The following is a 24,765-nucleotide window of genomic DNA, read 5'->3' on the forward strand; positions in this document are numbered from 1 at the left end:
CCCTGCACTGGGCCTCTCATTCCTATCTAGAGTATACTCACCTTGGGAACCTACAGACACAGTCCTGACCACGTGCCTCCAGATTCCAGACCTCTTGCACCTATAACCTCCCTGGGCTTCAGCTCCTGGGCTTAGAAACAGTTTGCATTATATGGAAAATGTTTTTTTTTTTTTTCAGTTCTTACATCCCATTTCTCTGGCTGTGTTCTGTGTCCCTTGTGTACAAAAAGGCTCCTGCAATCAGTCTTGAGCCTGCTCGGTCATTAACTGGATGAGGAAAATGATAAGCCACAGCATTACTCTCATATGAGTTATAGCTTTCAAAATCATTATCCGAAAATAATTCCAGGTATCAAATGCTCCCGCAAACTACTCACGGTGAAATCCCAGAAAAACTCTACTAAACTCAGAAAATTTAAGATTTCTCTGTGTGCATACTGCCAAACCATCTGTTTCACCACAAGTTCCAAAGATTGGAGGCTTGGTAACCTTTTGCTTTTTACCCAAACCACAGCATTTTAATAAATGAAACCAAACCCTACTTGCACACCCACTCCCGATTTCTTTGGGATCTGAATCTCAGGTTCAAATGTTCCCTCTCTCCCATGCTCATAATCAGGCCGGGTACAGAACATTGGGAGTCTATGTTCAAAACAGACAAATGAACAAACAGGAAACCCCCAGAGCTCCTAGTATTTGTCCCTGAACTGCTGTAACTGGCCTCAGGGTTCTGCTATAGTCACAAACGGGTGAATGAAATGTTTGCACATAGCGTGGAGGTGACCTAAATATAGAGCTTCTGCAATCTCAAACCCAAACCTGGACCATTTCACTCCAAACCCAGTCAGACCGAGAAGTAACTAGTTGCTTGCGTATTAAATAACACAAAACATCATACTTTTTAAAACATTTATATTTATATATATAAAAAATTAAATATATATAATATATAGTGTGTTTGAGACTAAAAATATAGTACATAATATTTAAAAAAAAAAGAAAAGAAAAAAACAAAGGCAGAATAGGAAAAGGTGTGAGGGACACACAGATACACATTGCTAAAAAATCTACGATGGTTTGTCCTAACAAAAATAATATTTCTTTTCCTCTTCTCTTAATTATCATCATGGATCCATCGATTGGGATTTGGGTGGAGAAAAATTCAACTGGAGCCAGAAATAGAGGTTACAATCCCAAGAAAGGCTGGGGTAGAAAATGTGACCACAGGGAGCCTTGGGCCTCTTTCCGGTGAAGTTGGAGGCAGCCAAACTCCTCTGGGTCACTATTGCTAGTGAGATTGGGTCAAGAGTTTGATTGTATTGGCAATTTGGCTGTTCTTTCTCCCCAGAATTTGGGCTACATCTGAATGCTCCAGAAGTCCTGACCCACACCAACTCAGAGGCCAGTGGTCGGGGCCAGCAAGAAGCCCAGGGACGGGGAACAGTGGAACGGTAGGAATGAACGCGAGTCGTATGCACATGGAGTTATTATTATTGTTGTTATTATTTTTTTTTAAGGGCAGGCCTGTACCAGAACTGCCCGGTATGGCCTGGGACTTCTGCGCAGCAATGATCTCTCCAGGGGCAGGGCCTGGAGCTCCCTCACAGTGATACAAGAAAATGGGATTCTGCCCCATCTCCCCAATTCAGAGATCCCCCAGCCACTGGGCCTCTCCTCAGCAGCCCAGAGGATGAGTGTCAGAACCAAGCTGCCAGAGGCGAGCCAACAGCCTCACCAACAGCCAGGCTTTGACAAGAGGAGGAGAAATACCCTGGGGGACATGGAGAAAGGGAATGAGATCTATAGATGCTCATTCTGTAGCTTTTTCACAAAAATGAATGCGTAATGGTGCTGGTTTGCCGGTGCGCCTCAGTGTCCCCTCATGACACCCTATCTGGGCTCACCAGGGTCAGGAGCCTGACTAGTTCTCTCCGGCGGCTCCCCCGACATGCGGAACGGGCTGCAGAGGCACAGAGCAGTGACCTGCCTCAGGTCACACAGAACTGAAATGATAGAGAACCAGGGTTTCCGAGCCCAGGGCGGCTTTGGGAGGTCCTGCAGTTCAGCCATAGGGACAAACCGTCCACACAGCAAAGAGTAAGGCTGTGACCAAGTCAGCTCACTCCCAGTTGGGGTCTTGGTCTTAACCTTGGTTTCCACACACCCCACTGGGCTAACATTGCTGTTTGTGGCCATCTGACTCTAAGGAGCCCGGGACTTGATGCTCCTGACAATGTCTACAGGTCCACCCAGGAATGGAGGGCAAGAGACTCCCCTGCAATGTGCTCCATCCCGAAAGGCAGAAGAAGCTTCCCTCAAAATCGCAAGGAAAGCAGAAACTGCCGGATAAGTATCGCTGGCAGACAGGGTGGTCAAACTAACCTTCCATTCCAAGCTCGATCTTTGAGAACCTAGCACTGCTCTCAGGCCTGGCTACTACTGTCCTTTCTCACTACGATGAGTTTTCTTTCATGCAAACTCTATGGCTGGACTTTGAGGGATCCAGGATTTAGGATGCAGGCTGGGCCCTTCACAAGCAGAGACCATGGCTGATCCAAGGTAATAAGAACCCTTTGGGACCCAAAGCTTATGTCAAAACCACCTGCCTCCTCTTCCCCCCACCTGCTGCTCCCTCATGGAGAGGTCAGCTGGACCCACTCCCAGCCCAGGTCGAAACATCTGGACTGCAGGCTTCACCTTGTTCAGTAAGCAGGAGGAGTTATCCTTTGGGCCATAGAGTGTTTCCAGGACCAATTACCACTCCCTGCCAAGAAACAGATGCCTGTCACCTGGGAGCAAACTAAAGGAAACCCACTCTGCCCTTCTCTAGCCACAGTCTTCTTTGCAAACCTGTGAGAATCAAGGGGGAAGCAGCACAGATAACTAGGGTAGCTGTTGCTGCTTGTAATAAAGGGGTTTCTGGTGGAAATTAATTCACAACACTTCTGACAAGATAATGAAGCACACGGTGAACGCTTCTTTCAGTAGGGGAGAACCCCTGAGCTCCCCAGCCCTCACGGATTGCTGACTGCTCCCAACTCCTTGCCAGGGATGCACAGCCCTGCATGGCACCTCCTCAGATGAACAAAGCCAAAACGGAATCCTTTCAGGTTTGTGTAACGCTCTCCCCTCATCTCGCAGGACAGAAAGTTGGAGGCAATGGACATAGAGGTTAGGCCACTCTGTGAATGAACCCAGCACCGGAACTGGGTCCTGGATCTCCTGATCACTAGCCCCGTGCCCTTCCCACTGGGATGGTAATGTCCAAGGGAATCAGGATTGCCAAGTCCTGGGGCAATGCAATGTTGGGGACTATAGCTTCAGATAACAGAGCTCTGGGATCCAGGGCATCTTCTCCTCCCTAGATAAGCTATCCCACTTGGTCCACCATGCAGGTTTCCACAGTTAAAACCGAAAAGCGCAATTCCCAAACACAATTGAATACCTTGAATTCTCCTGTTTTAAAGGTAACCCTATTTAGGCTTCAGTTGTTTAGATTAGCCATAGCTGCTGGTGCCTATGAAGAATTTGCACAAATTTATCTGCACAGGAACCTGCATTCTTAAAGCCTTCTCTCTGGGCTCTCATGAGAGGACTCCGTGGGACCATATGAGCTTCCAGGGGTGGGATACAGCTGGAAGCCAGGTAGGTCCCGTTCTGCAAAGACTGTCCCTCTCAAGTGGCAGAGGACACAGGGGAAGGCTAGAACTGCAGCTGCTGGCTCCAGGGTATGACTTAGTCTTCACCAGTGAGAGGGTGTCTAGGAATGTCACCCCACGGACCCATCTGCAAGGGGTGGTGATGGCCCGTGGCTGATGAGCATGTAACTCATTAAAGCGAACATGACTAATGAATGGTGACCACCGAGAAAGGGCAAGGAGCATTCTGGGAATTGCACCGGAGTCCCCCTCCCATCGGGCTGGCCATGGGTGGAGGAGGCAAGCTGCAGACGCAGCTCCTCGGGCAGACAAGGCCAGGCAAGGGTACCGATTCTCTTTGGGGTGCCTGTTCTCTTTGGTCAGAAGGTGGCAGCTGAGAAGTGATGGCATGGAATGTGCGTGGGCGCGGGTGCACGTGGGGGTGGGACGAGAGAGCATGGGCTTTGGAATGCCCGCAGTGCCCTTCCGTGCCTCCTTCTCCACCCGGGTCGGCGCTGAGCTCTCCCTCAGGGCCATCTCCAGGCCTCCTTTCCCCTCCAGGTCCTCTCCCCTCACTCTCCTCTGACACGGTAACCCTTGACAGCCTGTCTGGAGCTTCCCAAGTACCGCTCCCTGCCCAACCGCCCACACAGGGACGGTCACCCAAAGCTAGACACTCAAGGCACTGAAGTAGAGGAAGGAGTCGGATTGGTCCAAGGAGGGAAAAAAGACACTTAAACCAGAACTTTCCTAGAGAGAACCTCTCCCGGCCCTCTGGGAGGTGGGCCCTAAGCAGCTGGTGGGGCTGAGGGTAAGACAGCAGAGTCAGAGACCCATGCCCTTCCCTAACCCTGTTGGAGCCCACCTGGACCACCTGAATGTATAAAATGAATTCAAAGTGCTTAGAGACTGAAAGGGTAATGGAGGGTGTCGGGAACTTGGTGGAGAAGAACAGGTATCCCTTTTTCTTTCCACTGGGACTTGTATTTGGGCGAGGTAACCCCTACAGCTTCTTTCCAGATGAGGTTTTCATCATTTTTTGTTGTTGTTGTTGTTGCCTTTGCAAAATAGCTTGCAACAATAGCTCTATCTCAACCTACTACTTACTCCCCAAGCAGGCTCAAGAGTTAAAGCCAGGAAGTGGGGCAGAAAACGGGGCTCGAGTGCCTCCCTCTGGTGTGGGTTCTGGGAACTGCCACGCAGCAGCAGCAGCAGCAGCGCACAGTGGCTTCTTGCTGATCCATCAGGACAAGGGACCTGACCTTTCCTTCTCCACCACACTTGCAACTTATCCGGGTGGGCCCAGCACAGGGAGAAGGGAAGAAGGGAGCAGTGCTGCTGGAGATTTCTGGATCCCTCTGCACCCTGACAGATATCCACAGAGGCAGCTAGGGTGACTGACATTTTGATCCCAGCTGAGCCAAGGCTCCCAGGGCTGTTCTATAGACAAGAGCCAACATGAACCCAAGGTCCCTTCTCCAGTGCCCTGAGGGACAGATGCACTCAAGACAAGAGAGCAAACAAAGGGACTGGGTGGGCTATCCTGTTTTCCATCTGTCTGTGCTACAGCCACCCACTCCCGTCCTTAAATGTCCCCTAGGTCAAAGCCTGCCGTCCCCCGCGTATCCTCCCTGCCTGTTTATGGGAGACCAGAGGGGCGGGATAGAAAGGGAATGCTAAAAAGTGTCCCCTCTGTTCTCCCCAACCTGACTTTCCCTGTCCCCGTGCTGGGGTCAGCAAGGGCACAGGTGGGAAGAGACACAACCTCCCGAAGAAGAGGGAAGGGCAGGCCCAGGAGGCTGGGGCATGCGCAGAGCACCATCCTCGGGACGGGGTGTTTCTGGGAGACCTGCTCCCCACCTGCCTTGGTGGGAGGAGGAAGGCTGGTCCAAGAAGGGAGCAATTAGCAACGCCCCTGAATATCAGGGAACAGCTGTGAGAAGCCTTCTCCTCTGCCCCGCAGAGATGCCCCCGCCAGGTCTGGCCCCTACACGTGAGTCTGCATGCGCTGCTGGAACCGCTGGCCGTAGTCCGAGTGCTGGGAGGTGTAGGAGAACCGGGTGGCCGTGGCGTACTTGCCGATGGGGTCATACGCCTCGTACGGGGTCCGCTCCAGGCTGGAGGGTGGGCCCTGCGGGTAGCCCAGCCGGTAGGTGGGGTACCCAGCTGCGCCGGGGAAGGGGTGGGAGTTGAACTTCTCGTAGTTCTCGTAGGACAGCTGGCTGGTGGTGTCGGTGCCCGCAGGGGCAGCAGGGCCAGCGGCTGTGGGCTCAGGGCCATAGTCAGAGGCGGGGGCCCGGCTGTAGGTATTGAGCTGGGCATAGCCGCTGGAGTGGGAGAGACGGGATGAGGGGCGACCATCAAAACGCGCAGGGCCAGGGGCGCGGTAGTCGGCATAGAGCACTGCCCTGGAGGACGGGCGGTCTTCGTGGGCGCGCACATTGTAGTAGCCATTGGTGGGGTCCTGGGGGGCAACGAGAGAAGAGCGCGGAGGCTGGAGTTTCCTCTTGGAGTCTTCCAGGGCTTTCTGGGCCTGCCCCTCTGGCTCTCCCTGTTCCCATCCAGCGCCTCTCCACCCCGGCTCCCCTCCACAGGCCTCCTCCAGCAGCAGGCCCTGGACCCCTATTTCCCAGGTGGTCCTCTGCCAGCCCTCAGCCCTTTCCCACCTTCATCTCATACTCCTCCCGCGTGTCGATGGTGTCACAGCGCAGGTCCTGCTTCAGATCCACATCATCCTTAAAGGACTGCAGAGCGGCAGGAGCGGGTGTCAGGAGATGGGGGCCCTGCTCTTGTCCCCCCTCGCCAACCCCGTCCCCATGCCCAGAGGTCACCTGCTAAGGGAAAGGTCTGGGGTCAGAGGCAGACTTGCATTCTCTGTCTTCCCCCAGCAGAGGCACTGGGATGTGGCTGGAGGAGGCCAGAGACCTGGCTTCCAGCAGGTACTGGGGATTGCACCCAGGGGTGCTCTACCACCGAGCCACATCCCCAGACCTTTTTATGTTTTATCTTGTATTCTGAGACAGGCTCTTGATAAATATCCCAGATGGGCCTGGTGCTCCTCCTGCCTCGGCCTCCTGAGCCTCTGGAATTACAGGTGTGCACCACTGCACCTGGCTACCCAGCACGATTCTGTGGCTAACATGCAGTGTGACCTTGTGTATGTGGCTGCTGCTCTTTGGGGCTGTTGCCTCATCTCAGGGATGAGGGAATTGGAGCAGAAAACACCCAAGGAGTTCTAACTCTGGGTATGTGTGGCAGAAAGACGGGACAAAAGAAGCCTAAGAGAACCCCAGCCCTGCCTGCCCTCTCCTGGAGGGAAACCAACCTTGCATGTGTATGTGTGCGAGGGTGTGAGTGTGCAAGTGTGTGGAAGTGGGTTTATCTGTGTGTGGGCGTGCATGGCCGGACTATGGTAAAGTGAGGCAAGGGAGAGCAACAGCAGTTCTCAGAGAGCTGGGTGGAGCTGGTCAAGAAGGGGACCCTCACCGAGTAGATGGCCTTCATGACCCGGGTGGCCGTGGAGACGCTGGCAGTATCGTCTTCCCGGTCAGAATGCATGGTGAGTGGCTCTCGGTTCACGGTTTCCACCTTGATGTCCAGCTTCCTCAGGGTCACATCTTTACGACCTGGGACGGGGAGATGCAGCTGGGCCACAGGCTTTCTGCCGTGGCTGCTTCTAGTCCCCCCCATGAGCTAGGAAGCTCAACTGCTACCCTTTTGGCTCGACACGGGCACTGTCTGCCGCATGCCCGGGAATCAATGCGCATGCAGTGGGGACAGGTGTGCTGTGGCTGCATGGGGACCATACTCACTGCCTTTGCGGCGTCGATAGAGGAAAAATACCAAGGCAATGAAGAAGAAGATGACCAGGATGCCTGCGCCGATGGTGGCCCCCGCGATGATGCCCACAGGTAACACCTCTTCCGACAGGGGAAGGAAAGGAACAGGGTGAGGACAGAGCCATGCTGGGGACCTGCGCTCAGGATGGGCCATGAGCCACAGTGGCAACCCTGGATCGTGTACAAGGCTGAATTGTGACTGAGTTTGTGGACCATATGAGGCTCAAGTTCAGGCTGCATTGGAGAGGGAGATCTGGATTGTTGCCGGATTGTAATGCTTTAGCCAGACTAGATTTGACTTCATGGCTGTGTCCCATCCCTGCAGCTGGGCATCGGCTTGACTCTGGTCCTTGGTTGGTCTGTCTCTTCCTTTTTTGGTCCACCTGACCATAAGCATGGTCCCGCCTTCCTGGGCAGGGCCCCTGTTTGAGGGTAGCTGTCTCCAAACACTCTGATGTGCCATCTGTGTTCCACCCTCTTGTCACCTCCCCCATCCACACCACTGTCTTCTCCCGACCCCCATCACACCCTGCAGCATCCTCAGCTAAACCTAAATCGATGAGATCTCTATAGTCATTTTCTATAGTTCCCTATGCCCAACATCAATGCCTATTTCTCAAAACCAAAAACAAATGCTGTCTTTCCCTCATCCGACTTGAGGATGCCCATCAGTCAAAAGCAGTCCATCCTACCTACCAGCCGTGCCAGAAAGAGGGACACATCTCTCCTATCAGACTGGGGATTCTTGAAGCAGTCGGGGAACCCAAACTTACTGAGCACTGTTCCACACCAGGTCTTTTGTAAATATTGTCTCCCTGAGTCCAAACAAAACACCCAACGAGATAGGTCGTGTTACCCCCTTGTACAGATCACTCAATTTTTCTCCATCTGAATTCATTTGCTTCCACTCTGTAAGCTCCTCCACTAAGCTGAAAGCTATTTGTGGGCAAGACTGTCCCTGCAGCCCCTACCGCAGAGTCTGGCCCATAAAGATGCTCAGTTAATGTTCATAAGGGAGCAAATTTCCCCACTGAGCACAAGGCCAGCATCTGGTGCTGCTACTCAGAAGAAGGAGTCCTCTCTCTCTTTCAGAGCCTTGCTCTGGAGAGAAGAGGGAGCAGAATCCCCGGGCTGCCCTGGGCTGGGCTGGACAGCCAGCATGGCCAGTCACCTCGCTCTTCCAGCTGGATGATGGCTGTGCCGGGCCCAAAGCTGTTCCAGGCCGTGCAGTTGTAGTGGGTCTGGAAGTCGGCCTCCATGACGTTGTTGATGGTGAGTGTGGACAACACCCCGCTGCCCGAGTTGGTCCTCTCCACCGTGTATCGTTCCAGGGTCCCCACCTCTAGGAAGTTCTCCTTCCATGCCCAAGCCTGGGGTTCGGGGGACAGGAAGGAGGTCAGAAAGCGGGAAGTGGCAGAAGCATTTGCCCAGGTGTTGCCCGATCCTCCCTCTAGCCCCCTCGCCCCCATCTGCCCTGTGCATCCTAAGACCTGCCCAACACTTACCCTATAACCAACGTCACACCTACTGCCTCAGACCCTCAGCACTGAGGAGCAGGGGCTCCCAGACATGGAGGACATCAAATTTACCTGGGGAGATTCTTTAGAAAGTACCATCTCCAGGGAAGAGATCTCGGGATCTTTTAATTATGACCCTGGGTGATGTGGATACAGCTGACCCAAAAAAGGGAGCCTCCAGTGTTGCAGAGAAAAGTTCTGGATTGGATTTGAGGACCTTGGACTATAATCTTGGCTCTCTCCTATCCCTGAATCCCTGTGTGGCCTCTCTTTCCCTTTCTAGGTCTCAGTTTCTTTGTCTATAAAATGAGAGAATCAGGCTAGAAATGGGCGATACTCAAAACTTCTTCTAGTTCTAAAGTCTGTGATTCCATAACTCAATCTTTAGCCTTTATTTATTTTTATGGGGGTGCTAAGGATGGAACCCAGTGCCTCACATGTGCTAGGCAAGTGCTCTACCGCTGAGCCACAATCTTATCTTTGACCAACCCACAAGAACTTGCAATGCTGGCACTGGAGACCCACCCGCCTGCAGGCTCTTGTAATGGGCAGGAAGGAACCAGAGAGGAGCATCCCCCAGATCCCTGCCTTCCCCACCACCCTGTCCTCACTCACAGAGTGGAGCTAAGGAAGGGGAGCAGCTGAGAACTAACTGGCTCCTTTCCAGGGATCAATCCTCCCAGCTCTGCAAAGATGGCCCCCCGGGAGCCCAGCCGTCGGCTGCCCGGGCGGCCGTGGTAATGAAGTGTCCCTGGGCAGCCCTGGAGTTAGCCAAATGGTCATTAAATGTGATGAGGGGTTTGACGGTTAATGGTCATGGAACGAATTAATGGCTCATGGTGTGGTGGGAGGAGGGAGGAGTGGAGAGGGGCTGGGAGGAGGGATGCACGAGAAGGGAGAGGAGAATGGGGCAGGTGGGAAGGAAAGCCCGTGGGGAGGGAGGAAGCAGGCTGGGCGAGGCGAGGAGGGAGAGGGAGGGGGAAGGCAGGCAAGGTGGGAGGACCAGAAAGCACTGGGGAGGAGGGAGGAGCGTTTACAGGTCAAGCAACTGAGGTTCAAAACGCTGTGAAACTTGCCCACGGTCACCCGCATAAATACGGAGGTGACAGGGGAACAGAAAGGCAGAGGGTTAGAAGACCAGGAAAGGGGGTGAGGACATGGAAGGCGCCAAGCCAGAGGCAGTGGGCAGAGCAGCAGGGGCTGGGGTCCAGGCTGGGTCCCAGCACTCACGATGCGGTCGGGGGGTGGAGTGCTCCCTATGAAGCATTCCACTTTGCCACCGTCGCCTCTCACAGCGTACTGCACCGCCTCGCTGGAGATGATGGGGGGCCCTGCGAGCGAGGAGACACGGTCAGGGCCCGTCGGATCCCGCAGCCCCTGCAGTCAGGAGCCCCCACCCCACCCCACCCCACTCAGGCCACTCACCATTCACATAAAGGGGCACCTCCCGCTCAGCCACCCCGATCCGAGGCACGATGGCCCGGCAGGTGTAGGTGCCGGCATCGGCCTGGGTCACCGACTTCAGAAGCAGTTGGTTGCTGTTACTCAGAACCTGGGCAGAGAGAGCAGCCTCGGGTGGGGAGCCAGGAGGCCTGGGCCCCTAGGTCCGTGAGGGCCCCGCATTGGAGGCATTGGAAAGAAAGCAGGAAGGGCCACAGGTGAATTCCCAGCAGGGAGGTGGGGCTCCCGAGTCCGTTCGATCCTTCCCCTGACTCTAAACACATTGGCACTGAAACAGATCATCTGTGCAAGAGAGGCCAGTGGCTGAGAGGAGGCCAGCCAGGGCAGGTGGAGGCCGCAGTGATTTTTAGAAAAAGTCCTTTTGAATGATCTCCTCCAGTGGGTTTATTGCCAAGCCAGTTAGGACACCTGACCCTGAAATTCTTCTTGCTACCGTTCTGTTCCAGACTGTCACTAGGCCCCCATTAGGGGTGGGTCTCTAGAGCTGTGGAGCCCAAATTTCTCTTCTCTAGTGAGTCACTCTGGCGTCCCCCCTTCCTGTGCACCGTGAATTTCCTGGATCTTGTGCCACCAGAGCCATGTTACCCCCAGGCCCTCTTTCCTCCTCCCCCACCAGCCTCATCCCCTGCCTAGGCCAGCTTGTCCCTCCCACCGCCTCCGAAGGGGTCAGCTGTCTTGTGAGCAGGGGAAGGGCCGACCGCAAACACTGCCCTTCTCCTCCACGCGGCAGGACCCTCGCTGTATAGCCCAGGTTCAACTTGGAAAAGAATCCTACCCCCCTCCTTGCCCCTTGCTAGGCCCCCACGGCCACAGCCCTTGGTCCCCATTCAGGATGGACAGGGAGAATCTTACCATGTTTGAGTCCTTCTTGGTCCAGGTGAGGGTGAGCGGGGGATTCCCCACCCAGACACAGGTGAGCGTCACATCAGAGCCAATGTCCGTAGTCGTGGGCTTGGGGTCAACTACAATCCGGGGGGCAACTGAGGTAAACACAAGCAGCTGGTCAGGTCCGAAGCTCACTGGGGGGCCAACACCCATCAGTCTCCCCTTCCAGCCCCCATCCAGCTACCCCTCTGATTATTTCCCACCGTTAGCTCCTTGAGCTGCGTGGGTCCTTTCACCACCCCCACCCTCCGCCCTGTGAAGGCCCCCCTCTTCCCGTCCCTGTCCCTTTAGCTACTCACAGTGGACGTTTACTAAAGTGCTGACGTTGGTACTGCCCACTTTGTTGTGGACCTCACAAGACACGGGCTCCGTGAAGAAGGAGTAGTCGACGTTGGTCTCGTAGCGGCTCTCCTGGGCATCTTCAATCAGGAAGCCCCCCTTGGCCCACCTGGGGGAGGACGCAGCACAGAAGCAGGATCAGGACTTGGCATCCTCCCTCCGCTACCTCCGAGGACACTGGCCTCCACAGTACCCCCACCTCCTGGTCTCACTATCCCTCCCAGAGCGCTCCCAGCCCCGACCCTATCACCTATAGCCCAGGATCTCGGGGTTGGCTGTGGCCTGGCACGTGAAGACAACACGCTCGCCTTCCTGCACCGTCTGCGGCTCAATGGACAGGGTCACGGTAGGAGGGTCTGCAAAGCAGGGGACAGGAAGTCAGGGTCTCTCTTCTGTCTTTTGAATTTCTTATTCTCCCCCTGGCACACATGTTCTGGTGTGATCTGGGAATTTCGGTTTGCAGTATGATCGGTCCAATAAATAAACCATCTCCCTCATCCTCTCCACCCAGGTGGAAGGGTGGCTGGCGAGGGTGACTGACCACCAAGGATGGCACCCAAGGGGCGAACTATTTAATGGGTGTCATGACACACCACGGCCACTAGGCGTCAGTGTGGGCTCACTGGTCTAACTACAAGGGGACAGGGTGGGAGCATCCCCAATTACTGGGGGCACCCCCATGTTTCCCTGGCCAGAGAGGGAATTTACTGAGCACCTACCAGGTAAGCGTACCCGGTGCTAGGCGTTCTTATACTCTAACTTATTTAATTCTCACAACCCCGAGAAGCAAGTCCAGATCCAAAATCCCTTATCTGAAACCCTTGGGACTGGAATTTGGAATTTTTCAAATTTTTTTAGAAAGACTCTTTACTATGCAAGATCCCCCGCAGCATTTGAGCCATGCGTCATGCTGAGACACATAACCCACTTTATTTATTATTTATTTTGGCGGTTCTGGGGATTAAATCCAAGGATGCTGGCTCTCTCACTGAATTACATTCATTCTCCAGATCTTTTAGATTTTTATTTCGAAGCAGGGTCTCGCTCAGTTGCCAAGGCTGGCCTTGAACTTGTGATCTTCCTGCCTCAGCCTCCCTAGCTGCTGGGATGACAGCCTGTAATGTGCCACCACACCCAGCAGGAGCGTATGGCTCTTAAGTTAAATACCTGGGTTCAGGTTTCGACCCTAAATCACTTCAGTTTGGGATCGTGGATAAAGGGCTGTTGGTCTCTCTTTCATATTCTGCGACTACAGTGCCCCTTCTGTCAGCCCTCCGTGCCCCGAGTTCCAACCAGGAAACTGAAGACAAGGAAGGGAACAGCTGTCCCGGGTCCCCTATGGGATGCTTATTCTGGGCTTCTCAGAAGGTCCCCACCTGACAGCTCCCCACTGCCCCTCCCCAGGGGGGGGGGACCCCACTCACGATGCACATCCAGCTCAATGGAAGTCTCCTTGCCGCTGGGGATGGCCTCGTTCATGCTGCGGCAGGTGAAGACGCGCCCGATGTCCAGGTCCGTGGGGTTAATGAGCAGCTGGCTGATGGTGGTCTCCCTCTTCCCGTCCTTCAGCAGTTCCTGGGGAGGGCCAAGGGTGGGTGACACGGTCAAGCTAAAAACCCTCTGCTCTCAGAGTCGAGCTTGGGCAGGTGGAAGGCTTTTTAAAGTTTAGCTTTCTCCCTCGCTCCCAACTTCTTCCCCACCATGTGATGTTGTTGTTTTTAATTTTTCAGACTTCATTATTATTGTTATTATTATTATTAGGGGATACCAGGGATTGAATTCAGGGCCACTCAACCACTGAGCCACCTCCCGAGCCCTATTTTGTGTTTTATTTAGAGGTAGGGTCCCACTCACTGAGCTGTTCAGCAACTCGCTTTGGCTGACGCTGGGCTTTGAACTCACCAGCCTCCCGTCTCAGCCTCCTTCCGGGCCCGCTGGGATTATAGGCATGCACCTCGGCACTCACAGACTTTATTATTTTACAGCAGAAAATAGTTTCCATGTATTCTCCCTACCTCAGTTTCCCTCATTATTGACATCTCGCACTTAGTGTGATAAATTCGTCACAACAACCAGGTGTGGTGGCTCACACCTACAATCCCAAAGACTTGGGAGGCTAAGGCAGGAGGATAGTGAGTTCAAAGCCAACCTCAGCAACACAGTGAAACTCTGTTTCAAAATAAAAAGGACTGGGGGGTATAGCTTGGAGAGAGAACACACCTGGGCTCAATCCCTGGCCCCTCAAATACTAAACAAACAGCGGAGGAACCAACATTGATATGTCATCACTGAAGTTCATGGCGTGCATAAGAATTCCCTCTTTGTGCTGCATGGTTTTCCCCCGTGGCATTGAGCTTCATTCTTGGAATTCCTTGAGCCCAGTACAAGTCCTTCCTCTTCTGGAGAGCCTGCGAGGGCCAGCCCAGGCCTCAGGACTCTCAGCCTCAACTTGGCCCCTCACAATCAGGCTGCCCTACATGTGGCTCCAGGCACATCCACCTGGCTCCAAATGCCTTTGAGTTTAGGGAAGGGACTCCTAGGCTCAAAGTCACTGGCTCAGTGACACGCAAGCAGAGGTCCCCAAATATGGTCACAAGAACCCACAAGGCTGTTTTCCATATTGCCAACCACATAAGGGAAATGCTCCCACGAACCAAAGTAAGGTCCTGCCGTCTGACAATCGTACGCACATCTTTGGGGGACTGGGACAGTACAGTAACACTCATGTTGCTTCAAAGAGCCACAGGCTTAAATGAATATGAGAAGGGGGTGGACAAGAAATGGCATTAACAAATAGACTTGACAGGTTTTATATAAATATATATTCACAATATGTGCATACACACACACACACACACACACACGCACACATCCCCCCCATCCTGGGATTGAACGCCGGGCTTCACACACACTAGGCAACTGCTCTACCACTAAGCCACATCCCAGCAGCCCAACTATTTTAAAGCATGTACCCTATAGGAGAAAAATGACTGAGTTCTTGATGGTAAAGGGTTAAGTACTACTGAGGCCAAAAGATCACTTTTAAATTCCAGAGAAGTAGAAGGGATTTTTCAAGGTCACACAGTGTGTTACCAGTAGAGCTGAAGCCAGAATCCCCTAGGCTCATGCTTGGAGGAATGTCCTCTCTCCCCACCCTGAGAAGCATCTCCTGCAGCACTCAGCCAAGGGCTGGGCACATATGTTCCCCCACGGCTAGCAGAAGGAACCCCGGAAACAAAGATTTTTTTTCTCTTTTTTTTTGTGATACCAGAGATTGAGCCCAAGGGTGCTCCACCACTGAGCTCACCCCAACCCTTTCACTGTTTTACTGAGACAGTCTCCAAAGTTTCTCAGGCTGGCCTCCAATTTGTGATCTCCCCCCCCCCCCAGCCTCCCAAGTCTCGAGGATCACAGTCATGCCCATCAGATGGGGTTCTACCACCAATTCTGCCATGTGACCTCGGCAAGTCACTCACTGTCTGGATTCCTTATCAATAAAACATCCGTGGAAATCCCCGTTTCCCCAACCTCTGAGTTGTCGTGATTGGGATAATGTGCCAACCTGATGCTGAAGGAAATGGGTAGAGGTGACTCATGGAGAGAAAGCACTGTCAGACCCAGGTTCAAATCCCAGCTCGCCAGCTGGGTGACCTTGGCAAGGCACACAACTTCTCTGGTTATCGGTCACCCCTTTGTGAGCTCACAGGGAGACTGTCCAGGGACCTGGCATACAGGAGGTGCTTCATCAATGGCAGCGGCTAGTACGATCCTCCACTGCTGTTCAGCCGACTGGCACAGTGAACCCGGAAATCCAGCTCTCTAGACCTCCGTTTTTCCCTTCTCACATCTATGTTCTCCCCACTGTATGGTCAAATCCCCGTGGGGACGGAAAGGTGACCTAGGGCTGGGCCAAAGAGAGCCAAGGGGGCAGGCTGGCGTCTCACCGTGCTGGCCACAGCGCCCTCCTGCTGCGTCCCGTCCCGGAACCAGATGATGGTGGCTGCAGGCTTGGCGTTGAAGGCTCGGCACGTGAGGTTGTGGGGGGTGCCCGCCTGCAGCAGAATCACAGGGCCTCCATCAATTCTGGTGTCCTCTGGGGGGACTGCGGGGGAGAGCAAAGCAATGTCAGCCCAAGCTGTGGCCCTCCTGACCAAGACCTCTGCCCACAGAGGCATCCCTGCACCCACATCCACACCTCTCTGCAGGGTGGTGCCGCCCACCCCTGACTTACAGTGACCGTATTGCCCCACGCTATGTTTTGGTGCCGGTCCCAGCCTCCCACCATGGCTATTCTTTCCTAGCCTGGACCATTGTTTGTTACTACACCTCCCCATGATGGCTCAGGTGTCATGGGATACATACTACAGATGGAGCGGTAGCATTGAACTCAGGAGAGGGCTGGGCTCCCGGGGCTGGAGTGCAGCTCCTACCTAGGGAAGGGGGTCTACCTCCACAGGGCTTCTTGCACCCACCCCCCTCCAGCCTGCTCCTCTGCCTTGGAGCAACTGCCCTGAACATGATGAGTGCAGGCACCTCAGCCCCCTGCTCTGGGGCCCTCCAGCCAGGCCCTGCAGCTTTGCACCTCACTGTTCTTTCATGATGGTTTGTCCTTAGCTCACAGCTGCTGTTGGGGTCTCAGTGCATGCACAAAGTTTCCCATGCTCCACTCCCCAGACAGTCCCATAGCTCTCAGCACTGGCTAAATACTCCTCTTATCTGTATCTGAATTCCTTGCCATGATGATCTAACGCGATCCCAACCAAAACCCCTTGGAAAGCAGAGATCCTCTCCTACGAACATTAATATATAGTCTCTGGTGCCTAGACCAAAGCAGCCCTTTACTAAATGCTTAAGGAATCCGATGGTCAGATATCTGATGCGGGCAAATGGTGGTGGTGGGGGGGCCTCTCTATCTCCAATCTCTGCAGTCTTCTAAATGCTCAGGTGATCAGATTGCGAGTTGCCTTGGGGCATGGGCTCTTTTTATTTACTCTAAACCCTCAACGTGTCCAGAGCTTGGTCGTTAGGAGGTTCTTGGGGAGATTTTTTTGCTGAATTAATAAATGGACAATTGATGGGATAAAGGCAGGAGGATTTTGATTGTAATCTTTTTAGTCCCCACAGCGACCATCAGCTAGAAATGAGAAAAGATGTGTTTCTGCTTCTTTGGGGAAGACAAGGAGGACTCTAAGGGAGCTTTCCAAATGGGACCCTTGAAAGGAGACTCTGGGAGTGCATGGAACTGGGGAGGAAGGGCTGTCCTGGAGCTTATGAAATGAGCTTCTCTATGTTGGGGTTTCCACCGGTGGCCTGTGCCAGCGTTCTGTTCAATGCACGCATGCCGCGTGGTATCCTGGGAAAAGAATGGAATTTAGAACCAAGCTCCTGGGGTTTCAGATCCTGGCTCCTGTCTGTGATTTGGGGTGAGTCTCTGGAGTCTGCGAGTCTTAGTTTCTTCATTAGACTTAATCCCTACTCGCTGGAATGTCTGTGGGATGCTGTATGTAGACGGTGTCGTGTGATTCGATTGTGAAATGGAAAATGTGTTCGTTTTACTTCCCTCCCCGAGTCGTGAGCAGTGGCTCTGGCTCCCGCCTGGCTGACCATCCTGAACCCCCCAGCTCCTCCTCTTGCACCCAGATGCATCTGGTTCCAATGCCAGATGGGGATGCAGGTGAGAAGCAGCTTGAGAACTAGAGAAACGTGGAGAGAGATGAGTAAGGGGCTGCCTCTCCGGGTCTCCTGGTCTTTCAGGGCCCCTCTGAGGTCGCACCTTGGTGTCCTACCAGGAAATAGGGTCCTGGGTGACCAGAGCCCTGAGCTTCTACAGGTGGAGATGCCATGCACACCCAGATGCAGGGCCGCTCCGGGGTGAGCTTCTGAGCTCCTCCCGTGAGCTCTGTGTTCCCTTTGTTCAGGGAAGGACTCCCCATCTGTCACTCCTCCCTCCAGCCCACCTTTTTCTAGTCTTTTCAAACTCTGTGTCTACTCTCTGTGAGCCCGACTCTGCCCTCCACAGCTGGGCAAAGGACACCAGCCGTTAGGGTGCAGGAGTCCACTTGTTCTCCTGCGTACGAACGAGATCTCAGGATCTGTGACTTCAATCTGTGTATCCGTGTGTCCACGCCCTCTGTTCCTCTTATTTGTGAAATTTCAAAACTAACATTGATACCGACTCCCCAGAATTGCAGTTGTGGGGGTAAAAGGAGATGGAGGGAGAGAAGCCACCTGGAAAGTGTGATACGATCGACGACAATTGCATCCTTCCTTGGAAGTGGGCCTTGTGTCAGCTCAGTGTCTCGGGCAGGTGACTTTATTTTACCTTACCACAAGGTGTCCTTCCCTAATCCTTTCCTGGGAATATCACTAACCCTAATTTACCCAGGAGGAGCTGAGGCTCCGGAGGTGACACCAACGCACTCAGAGCCACGAGAGCGGACTCGGTGGCACAGCTGGGATGCGGGCCAGGCCTGCCTGACCCCAAAGCTAAGCCCATCGCAGTGCACTCTGGTTGTTATTGCTGTGACTAATGAGCTGTCGGTCTGCAGATCTATATTGTGTCTGCGTCTGCCGGGGAGCAGGAGGCCTCCTCTCACAGCCTGCCGTAAACAAGAATGAAAGAGTTCATTCTGTGAAGATGGCTGGCCTGGGGAGGTGGGGTGGGCCAGGGGCATACGGGCTGGGGCTGAGGGGGGGTTTATGAAGCTGGTGTGTACAGGAAGGCTGATCCCAGGCCCAGGGCACAGCACCCTCCTCCTTTGTGGCCTGCCCGGTCTCTGGGCCCCAGGCTGCCTGGAGCCAAGGCTCTGGGTAGCAGGAGGGGTGCAAGAAATATCACGCTTTCTGGGGGGCCCCAGTGGCACATGCCTGGGAATCCCAGCTGCTCAGGAGGCTGAGGCAGCAAGATGGCAAGTTCAAGGCCAGCCTAGGAAATTGAGTGAGACCCTGCTTCAAAACAAACAAACAACAAGAGCTGGGGATGTAGCTCAGGGGTAGAGTGCTCCTGGTTCCATCCCCAGTACTGCAAAGAGAAATGTCAGGCTTTCTTATTAGCTCTGTGGGGCACCTCTGCCAGGCATTTCAGGGCTCAAGAAAGAGACCAGGAGCGGGCAGAGTGAGGGAAAGGTGCAGCTAGACTAAACATCCTACCTCCCAGGCAGAGAGCATGTGCGCTCTCGCGCTCTCTCTCTCTCTCTCTCTCTCTCTCTCTCTCTCTCTCTCTCTCTCTCTCTCTCTCTCTCTCTCTCTTCTTTTCTGGTGGTTCCGGGGCTCAGAACTCTTGTGCATGCAAGGCTAACACTCTACCCACTGAGCTGTATCCCCAGCCCAGCTCTCTGACTCCCAGGGCCTTTCCCTGCTTTGATCATACATTCAAGCCAGACCAGCAAGACCCCACCCAACACTGACCCCAGCCTCCCCTAAGCCAGTGTCCCTGCTGAGGCAGCGGGCCCTTGTTGACCTACAAGCTTTTGAACAAGGCACTCCTGCATCTAGGGCTCCCTTTGATATTCTCCTCCTCCAGGAAGCCTTCCTTGACTGAGCCAACCCAATGGAGGCCATGAGAAGCCCTGGCTTAGTTGGATTTTCCTCGTCTCTAGCTCTCCGTCTCTGTACTGGGGATACTCGAGAGAGAAGTGAAGAGTCTCAGGACCCCTCATTAGGATGGGAGTTCTCCAGGGCAGAAGCAGCACCTTCCAGGGTCCAAAACAGAGGCAGTTGGGGAGGGTGAAGGAAGGAAGGATTCCCCTAAACCACGGTTCCCTTGGAATGCCCTGTCCAGGGTGACAAGATGACACGTTGGCATCCTGTGCTTAGCTCTGATTCCTGCTCTGGGGTCCCACCCTGCTCCTGGCTATTCTTCCTGATTTAGTCCTAGAGAGGAAGAGCAAGTCGCCAACCAGCCTGGAATCCTAGTCCTTTGGGGCCTCTCCATCCAAAGAAACCAGCTGCTGGGCTCCCCGGTGCTCGCCTGTCCTGACACCTCACACTCGGGCGCCTCTTCACAGTTTACAGCTCCCTGTGCAGGGAGCAGCCAGGCGGCAATTGCTAAAAAAGGCGGGCGTCACTGTGCCGCATGATGGAGGAGAAACCCCGTGCCCAGGGGTCGTGACCTCTTTAGGATCCAAATGACCCAGGTCTCGGGGCTCCCAGCAGCCCACCCAGACAACCTGTCACAATCTCACTCCTCTCCCCTCAGAATCAGAAAGCCCCCCGAGCCCCCCCTCCCGAGCCCCCCCACTTCAACGATTTCTGGTTACAGGGAGGGAAGAGAGGGGGGAGCGGCACAGATCCATCTGGGGGAAGGAACGAGATGGGGACAAAAATCAATGACACGGGCACAGAGGGTCACAGGCAGAAAGGTTCCAGGCCAGAGACGGGCAGAAGGGAGGCCGAGGCACCTCCAGACCACAGAGCTGGGGAGACAGAAAGGGGGGAGGCCGGGGGAGAGGGGCCAGGGCGCCGCAGGGCTGGCCTCGGTCCTGGGCTTCCGTGCAGGAGAGTCCCTTCATAATGCACATGCCCCAGGGGTGACTGCAGAGGGACATCTGCTCTGGTCCCCTGTGGGCCCCGCCGGGAGCAGGGCTTCCCAGAGGCAGCCCTCCTGAAGCTTCAGCCTGGGGCAGCGCAGCAGGACCCCCGCCCCTCGGGGCCCAGCCTCAGGCCTACTCTTCCAGCTCAGCTCCCTGGTCCCCAGGAGGCACAGGTGAATCTGAGAGGCAGGAGAGAGGGAGGAGGCAGCCATGGCTAGAAGGGCCACTGCTGGGGATCAGAAGCAACGGAGACAGGTGGAAGGGAAGAGGGGGACGCTCTCTGACCACCACCCCACACTTTTCCTCTCCCTTCAGGAGAGCCCTGTCTCCACTTGAGGTGGGACTGGGTCCCTGGAGTGGCCTGGGCAGAGGCTGAAGTAGAGGCCCACGCCACCTGCCCGGCCACCAGCCCCCTAAACATGCTCCTCCTCCAGGCAGCCTTCCTTGACTGAACCGACCCCATGGAGGCCATGAGAAGTCTTCACCTGCATTTGGATTTGGGAAGCCATTGAAGGAAGGAGTTGTAGAGAGAGAACCAGGGAGAGAGAGCGGGGCAGAGACGAGGCCAGGAATGAAGGGAGAAGCTGGGGTGGGGGGAGTCAAGGAGGGAACGGGAGAGCGGGGGAGACAGGGTGGGGGCACTGAGGGGCCCTGGATCCTTACTGAGCACGGTGAGCTTGGCCCTCCGGGAGCGCAGGGCGGCCTCCGTGGCCTGGCACTCGTAAGAAGCGTCGTCCGAGAGTTCGGCATCGGTGATCTCCAGGTTGTACTGACCGGCGTCCGCAGAGCCCACAACCCGGTACCGTGGCCAAGCTGCAGAAACAGAAAGGATGAGACCCAGCCCCGGGGCCAGGACCGCCCCCCCCTGTCCCCAAGGACTCATCCTCTCCCCGCATCTCATCTCCGGTCAGGACGTCTTGCTCTGCCCTCTCCTGGGCCACCGTTGACAGGTGACATCATGGAGTGCCAGACTGGAGAATGTCAGGACCCCCCGTGGAGAGACGGGGAGCCGTGAAACAGGAGGGGCAGACGGGGGTGGGGGGAGCAGAAACCAGGGGAGAGCAGAAGCGGGAGAGGAGCAGGAGCAGATGAAATCTCAGAAGCTGTTTGCAGACAAATGTCTCTCATAATGATAGCAAAGGGAGAGGGGGAGAGGCAGGCAGCAGGGGAGGAGGGAGGGGGAGAGGGGAATATAGGGCATCGCACCACAGACATGAGCTCACTGGGGGCGCCTCTGTGGGACCTGGCCAGGCAGCGGGAAGCCCAAGCAGGCCCGGGTCTTGCCCCCTGCCACTCACCAGGGAGGTGTGGGCCAGGCAGAGTCCTCCAGCTCCCTGCAGGGGGCCCCTAAGCAGAGTCCTGTTTCCTCGCAAGGTTGATGGCTGGATTCAGGGGTCCTCTCGGTTCCTTCTCCCTTCTCCTCCCTCCTGCAGCCTCCCACCCATTCCCCTGGCCTCCCACTACCCGCCCCCTCCCACGATCTCCCTCTGTCCAGAGGCTATCGATTCTTCTCACTCCATATCTATTGATTTCTCTCTCTCTTCCTCTCTCCTGGTTTCTCTTTCCATCATCGATAGATGCACCAAACCCTTCCTAACAGATTGCTCCACACCAATTTCCCCTCCCTGGAATCCACAGCAAGTCATCTCAACCCCCTCGAAAATAAGAAGAACAGAAACACACACAGCCCCTCCCCAGGCCACGAGAGTACTCCACAGCCAACACTCTGGCTCCCTTCCTGCCTGCAAGACCCACAGGTGCACTTGGAAGGCAGGCACACCTCCAAAGGGACAGGTAGGCCTGTTTCACGCTGCAGCAAACCAGGCTCAGTGAAGGGAGGTGACTCTCCTAGAACACCCAGCCGGCAGGTGGTGAAGGCAGGAGGACAGCCCTGCTGGCCCGGCTCCTCACCTGTTCTGTCAGGGGGCCCTTCCACGGGCTCTTGACTGGCTTGGGAGCATAGGAGGATTGGGGGTTTGTTTGCTTCTGACTGAATCATTATGTTTTTCTCAACACTCGCTTCACAGCCAGTGCTTCATAAACGCTTGTTGAGTGAATAACTGAGTAAGTGCTCAGGCTGATGTTAAAATGAGCTTTTGGCAAACATGGCCTGAATGTGTGTGTGTGTGTGTATGTGTGTGTGTGTGTGTGTGTGTGGTGTTTGGGGGTGGTGGAGGGGGAGCAGAGGCAGCCTGTGCGATGCACTTGAGGGACAAAGTGCTGGAGCTCGCCAGCAGACAGGTGACGGTACTGTCCCAGCACCTCCTGCTTGACCTGTCGGCCTGCAGCACCTCAGTGTCGTCTGTCTGTCTGTCTGTCTCGGGTTTCCCTTGATCTCCAGGCTGTGGGTTGCCTTTCCCCAGCTTCCACAGTGGGGAGGAAAGACAGAGATGCAGGGTGGGCAGGACAAAGCTCAGGAGGAGATGGAGAGAGGAGAGTCCAAGCTGGGAGTGGGAACCGGGGTACAGATGGGTCCGTCAGGAAGCTGGGTGGCCCCGCAGTGTCCCACTCACCTTTGAGACCCTGGCCCATACCCAGGGCCAGCCCGTCCTTGGTCCATTGCACAATCCCAGAGTAGTTGAGGAGCACACAGGGGAGCACCGCCCGCTGTCCGGCGACCACAGTCTGGTCAGCTGGCTCCTGGCTGAAGCGGGTCTGGGTCCCTGGGAAGCCAAAGTGGGCATTGTATAAGGAAACAGGGGGTCTCCAACCAAGAGGCCACCCCTCTCGGGCTCCCACGCCCACCCACCCCAAGAAAAGGCAGGCAGGACACAGCCTCAGGCCTGGCGGGGGGAGGACTTCTTGCCCTTGTCCTATTTCAGCACCAACCCGAACCTTCCAAGACGTCACGGGCTTGCCCTCTACCCTGCTCTCCCTCAGTGGCCCACGGAGTGAGTTTCGGGAGCGGGTTTCAGAGGTGCTTAGCAATCAGCAGTGGTGCAGTATTATGTAAAGGCCTTAGAGATGGGTCTGGCCCAGCCCTCTCATTTTGCAGAGGCAGACACTGAGGTCCAGGGAAAAGTGGATCTGAACCACAGGCACCCAGTGAGTTCACAGTAGGGCTGGGGTCGCTGTCCTGCAGGTCCTGGGCTGTTCCTCTAAGACCCCACCCACTGCCTCTCCATATACCCAAGTTCATGCAGGACGCACTGATAATGAAAGCCCCTGGAGACGCTGCAGTCCACCCCTCTGCCCCCCCCCCAGGTCCCTGGGACTAGGCCCATCCGCACACACGAATACACCCCCATGACTCTTCTTGGACACGTGGCGTGAGCCAACAGGTGGGCAACAGTGCCAGGCACGATCCCCCAGGCAGCAAGGGCAGAGGGGTAGATTCCACAGGGCAGGTGGGTCCACGTGCCATACGTGTGCACAGAAGCTCCCTGGGTGGGGACTAGATCCACAAGAAAGTGGACACTGTCCCTGATCCATGTATTTACCCCTTGGCCCAGTACGGGGGCACGAGGGTGGACACACCGACACACCTGCACACACTCAGCTTCTGCACCACGAGAGCCGAGCCGAGAGGCCGTGTGACTGTGCTCCCCTCTCCCTCCGGCTGCAGGAGCTACACATGGCTGCCCGGCTGGCATCTCGGCCGGGAGCATTTGATTAGAGAACTGCAGAGTAATTGCCTTTAATTGTGGAGCCTAAATGGAGCAGGGAATTGGATTGCGGGTTTCTTCTCCCCCACTGCTCCCACCCACCCGCTAGCTCCATCGCTGGGCTCACTCCATCGCTAGTCGGCCCCACAGCCCTGGGCACCTCGCAGAGCTGGAGGAGCTGGGCTCCGGGGAAAGGAGACGGCAGGGGACGGAGTGGCTAGAGGACAGCAGAGGGAGAGGTCTCCGGCTTGTCTGCCCTGCTCCCGATCGGTCACACCAAGGTGACCAAATCAGCTTTCTCCAGAACGCAGGGGCTCCTCCCTCTTCTGTCCCTCCTAGCTCCCCAAGTCTTTGCAGAGTCCCAAATCCCCGAATCCAATCCTTTCCAAACCCATCTTCCCCCAATTTTTTTCTGACCTACCTACCACTGCTTCTGTGTGTAGAGGAACGGAACTCAGCCTCTCCCCATTTCAGCACCTCTCCCTAAGCCACTGCTGACACCTCTAGTTTTTCTATTTGTCTGTTTCCAGTGCTGGGAATGCACCTAGGGCCTTGGGTGTGCGGGGCAGGAGCTCTGCTGCTCAACTGTAACCCCAGTCCCACAATCCATCTGATCCCCTCCATTTTTTTTGCTGGGTTGAACCCCACCGGGCGTAGCCGATGCGTTCTACCTTCTTTTTTTCTCCCCCAGCCCCATTTTCTCCCATCTTCCCAAATCCACTCCACATTTCCCGCTTCCAGGAAGCCTCCTGAACCCATCCTTGGACTCCATGGCCATCCCAGCTAGTCCCAGGCCCAGTCCTGTTGGTACAGCTCTGCCCCCAGGGCTTCCTGTCTCCCGCTAGCTATCAGGGCTTACGCCCATGGTCTTGTGTGCCAGGAGACCCAGGGGAACAGGTGGGTGGGGTCTCATCTGTTCTTCTGGAATGGGAACCTCTCTCCCAAGGCCA

The 24,765-nt window shown here is 55.2% G+C and overlaps 1 protein-coding gene across 4 annotated transcripts in view; it reads right to left on the minus strand.

Annotated features, from left to right (window-relative positions):
- Window positions 1–895: 895 nt before the first annotated feature.
- The window catches only part of Kirrel1 (kirre like nephrin family adhesion molecule 1), an 86,165-nt gene continuing 62,295 nt past the window's right edge, over window positions 896–24,765 (minus strand). The window contains exons 2-15 of one of the 4 annotated variants that reach the window (XM_078027226.1): window positions 22,724–22,873; window positions 20,874–21,023; window positions 15,624–15,781; window positions 13,104–13,254; window positions 11,930–12,035; window positions 11,640–11,788; window positions 11,308–11,435; window positions 10,420–10,546; window positions 10,225–10,325; window positions 8,649–8,847; window positions 7,451–7,558; window positions 7,125–7,264; window positions 6,305–6,469; window positions 896–6,102 (exon numbers count right to left, since the gene is read on the minus strand). In XM_078027226.1, the coding sequence (XP_077883352.1) occupies window positions 5,626–6,102; window positions 6,305–6,469; window positions 7,125–7,264; window positions 7,451–7,558; window positions 8,649–8,847; window positions 10,225–10,325; window positions 10,420–10,546; window positions 11,308–11,435; window positions 11,640–11,788; window positions 11,930–12,035; window positions 13,104–13,254; window positions 15,624–15,781; window positions 20,874–21,023; window positions 22,724–22,873 (2,309 nt within the window). In that variant the 3' untranslated portion in view covers window positions 896–5,625. Of the gene's footprint in view, window positions 6,103–6,304; window positions 6,470–7,124; window positions 7,265–7,450; window positions 7,559–8,648; window positions 8,848–10,224; window positions 10,326–10,419; window positions 10,595–11,307; window positions 11,436–11,639; window positions 11,789–11,929; window positions 12,036–13,103; window positions 13,255–15,623; window positions 15,782–20,873; window positions 21,024–22,723; window positions 22,874–24,765 lie in introns of all 4 variants that reach the window. The other 3 variants (XM_078027225.1, XM_078027228.1, XM_078027227.1) reach the window with 3 other exon arrangements.

The sequence above is a fragment of the Ictidomys tridecemlineatus genome, chromosome 11, assembly GCF_052094955.1.
Source record: "Ictidomys tridecemlineatus isolate mIctTri1 chromosome 11, mIctTri1.hap1, whole genome shotgun sequence".
In the NCBI taxonomy this organism is placed as follows: domain Eukaryota; kingdom Metazoa; phylum Chordata; class Mammalia; order Rodentia; family Sciuridae; genus Ictidomys; species Ictidomys tridecemlineatus.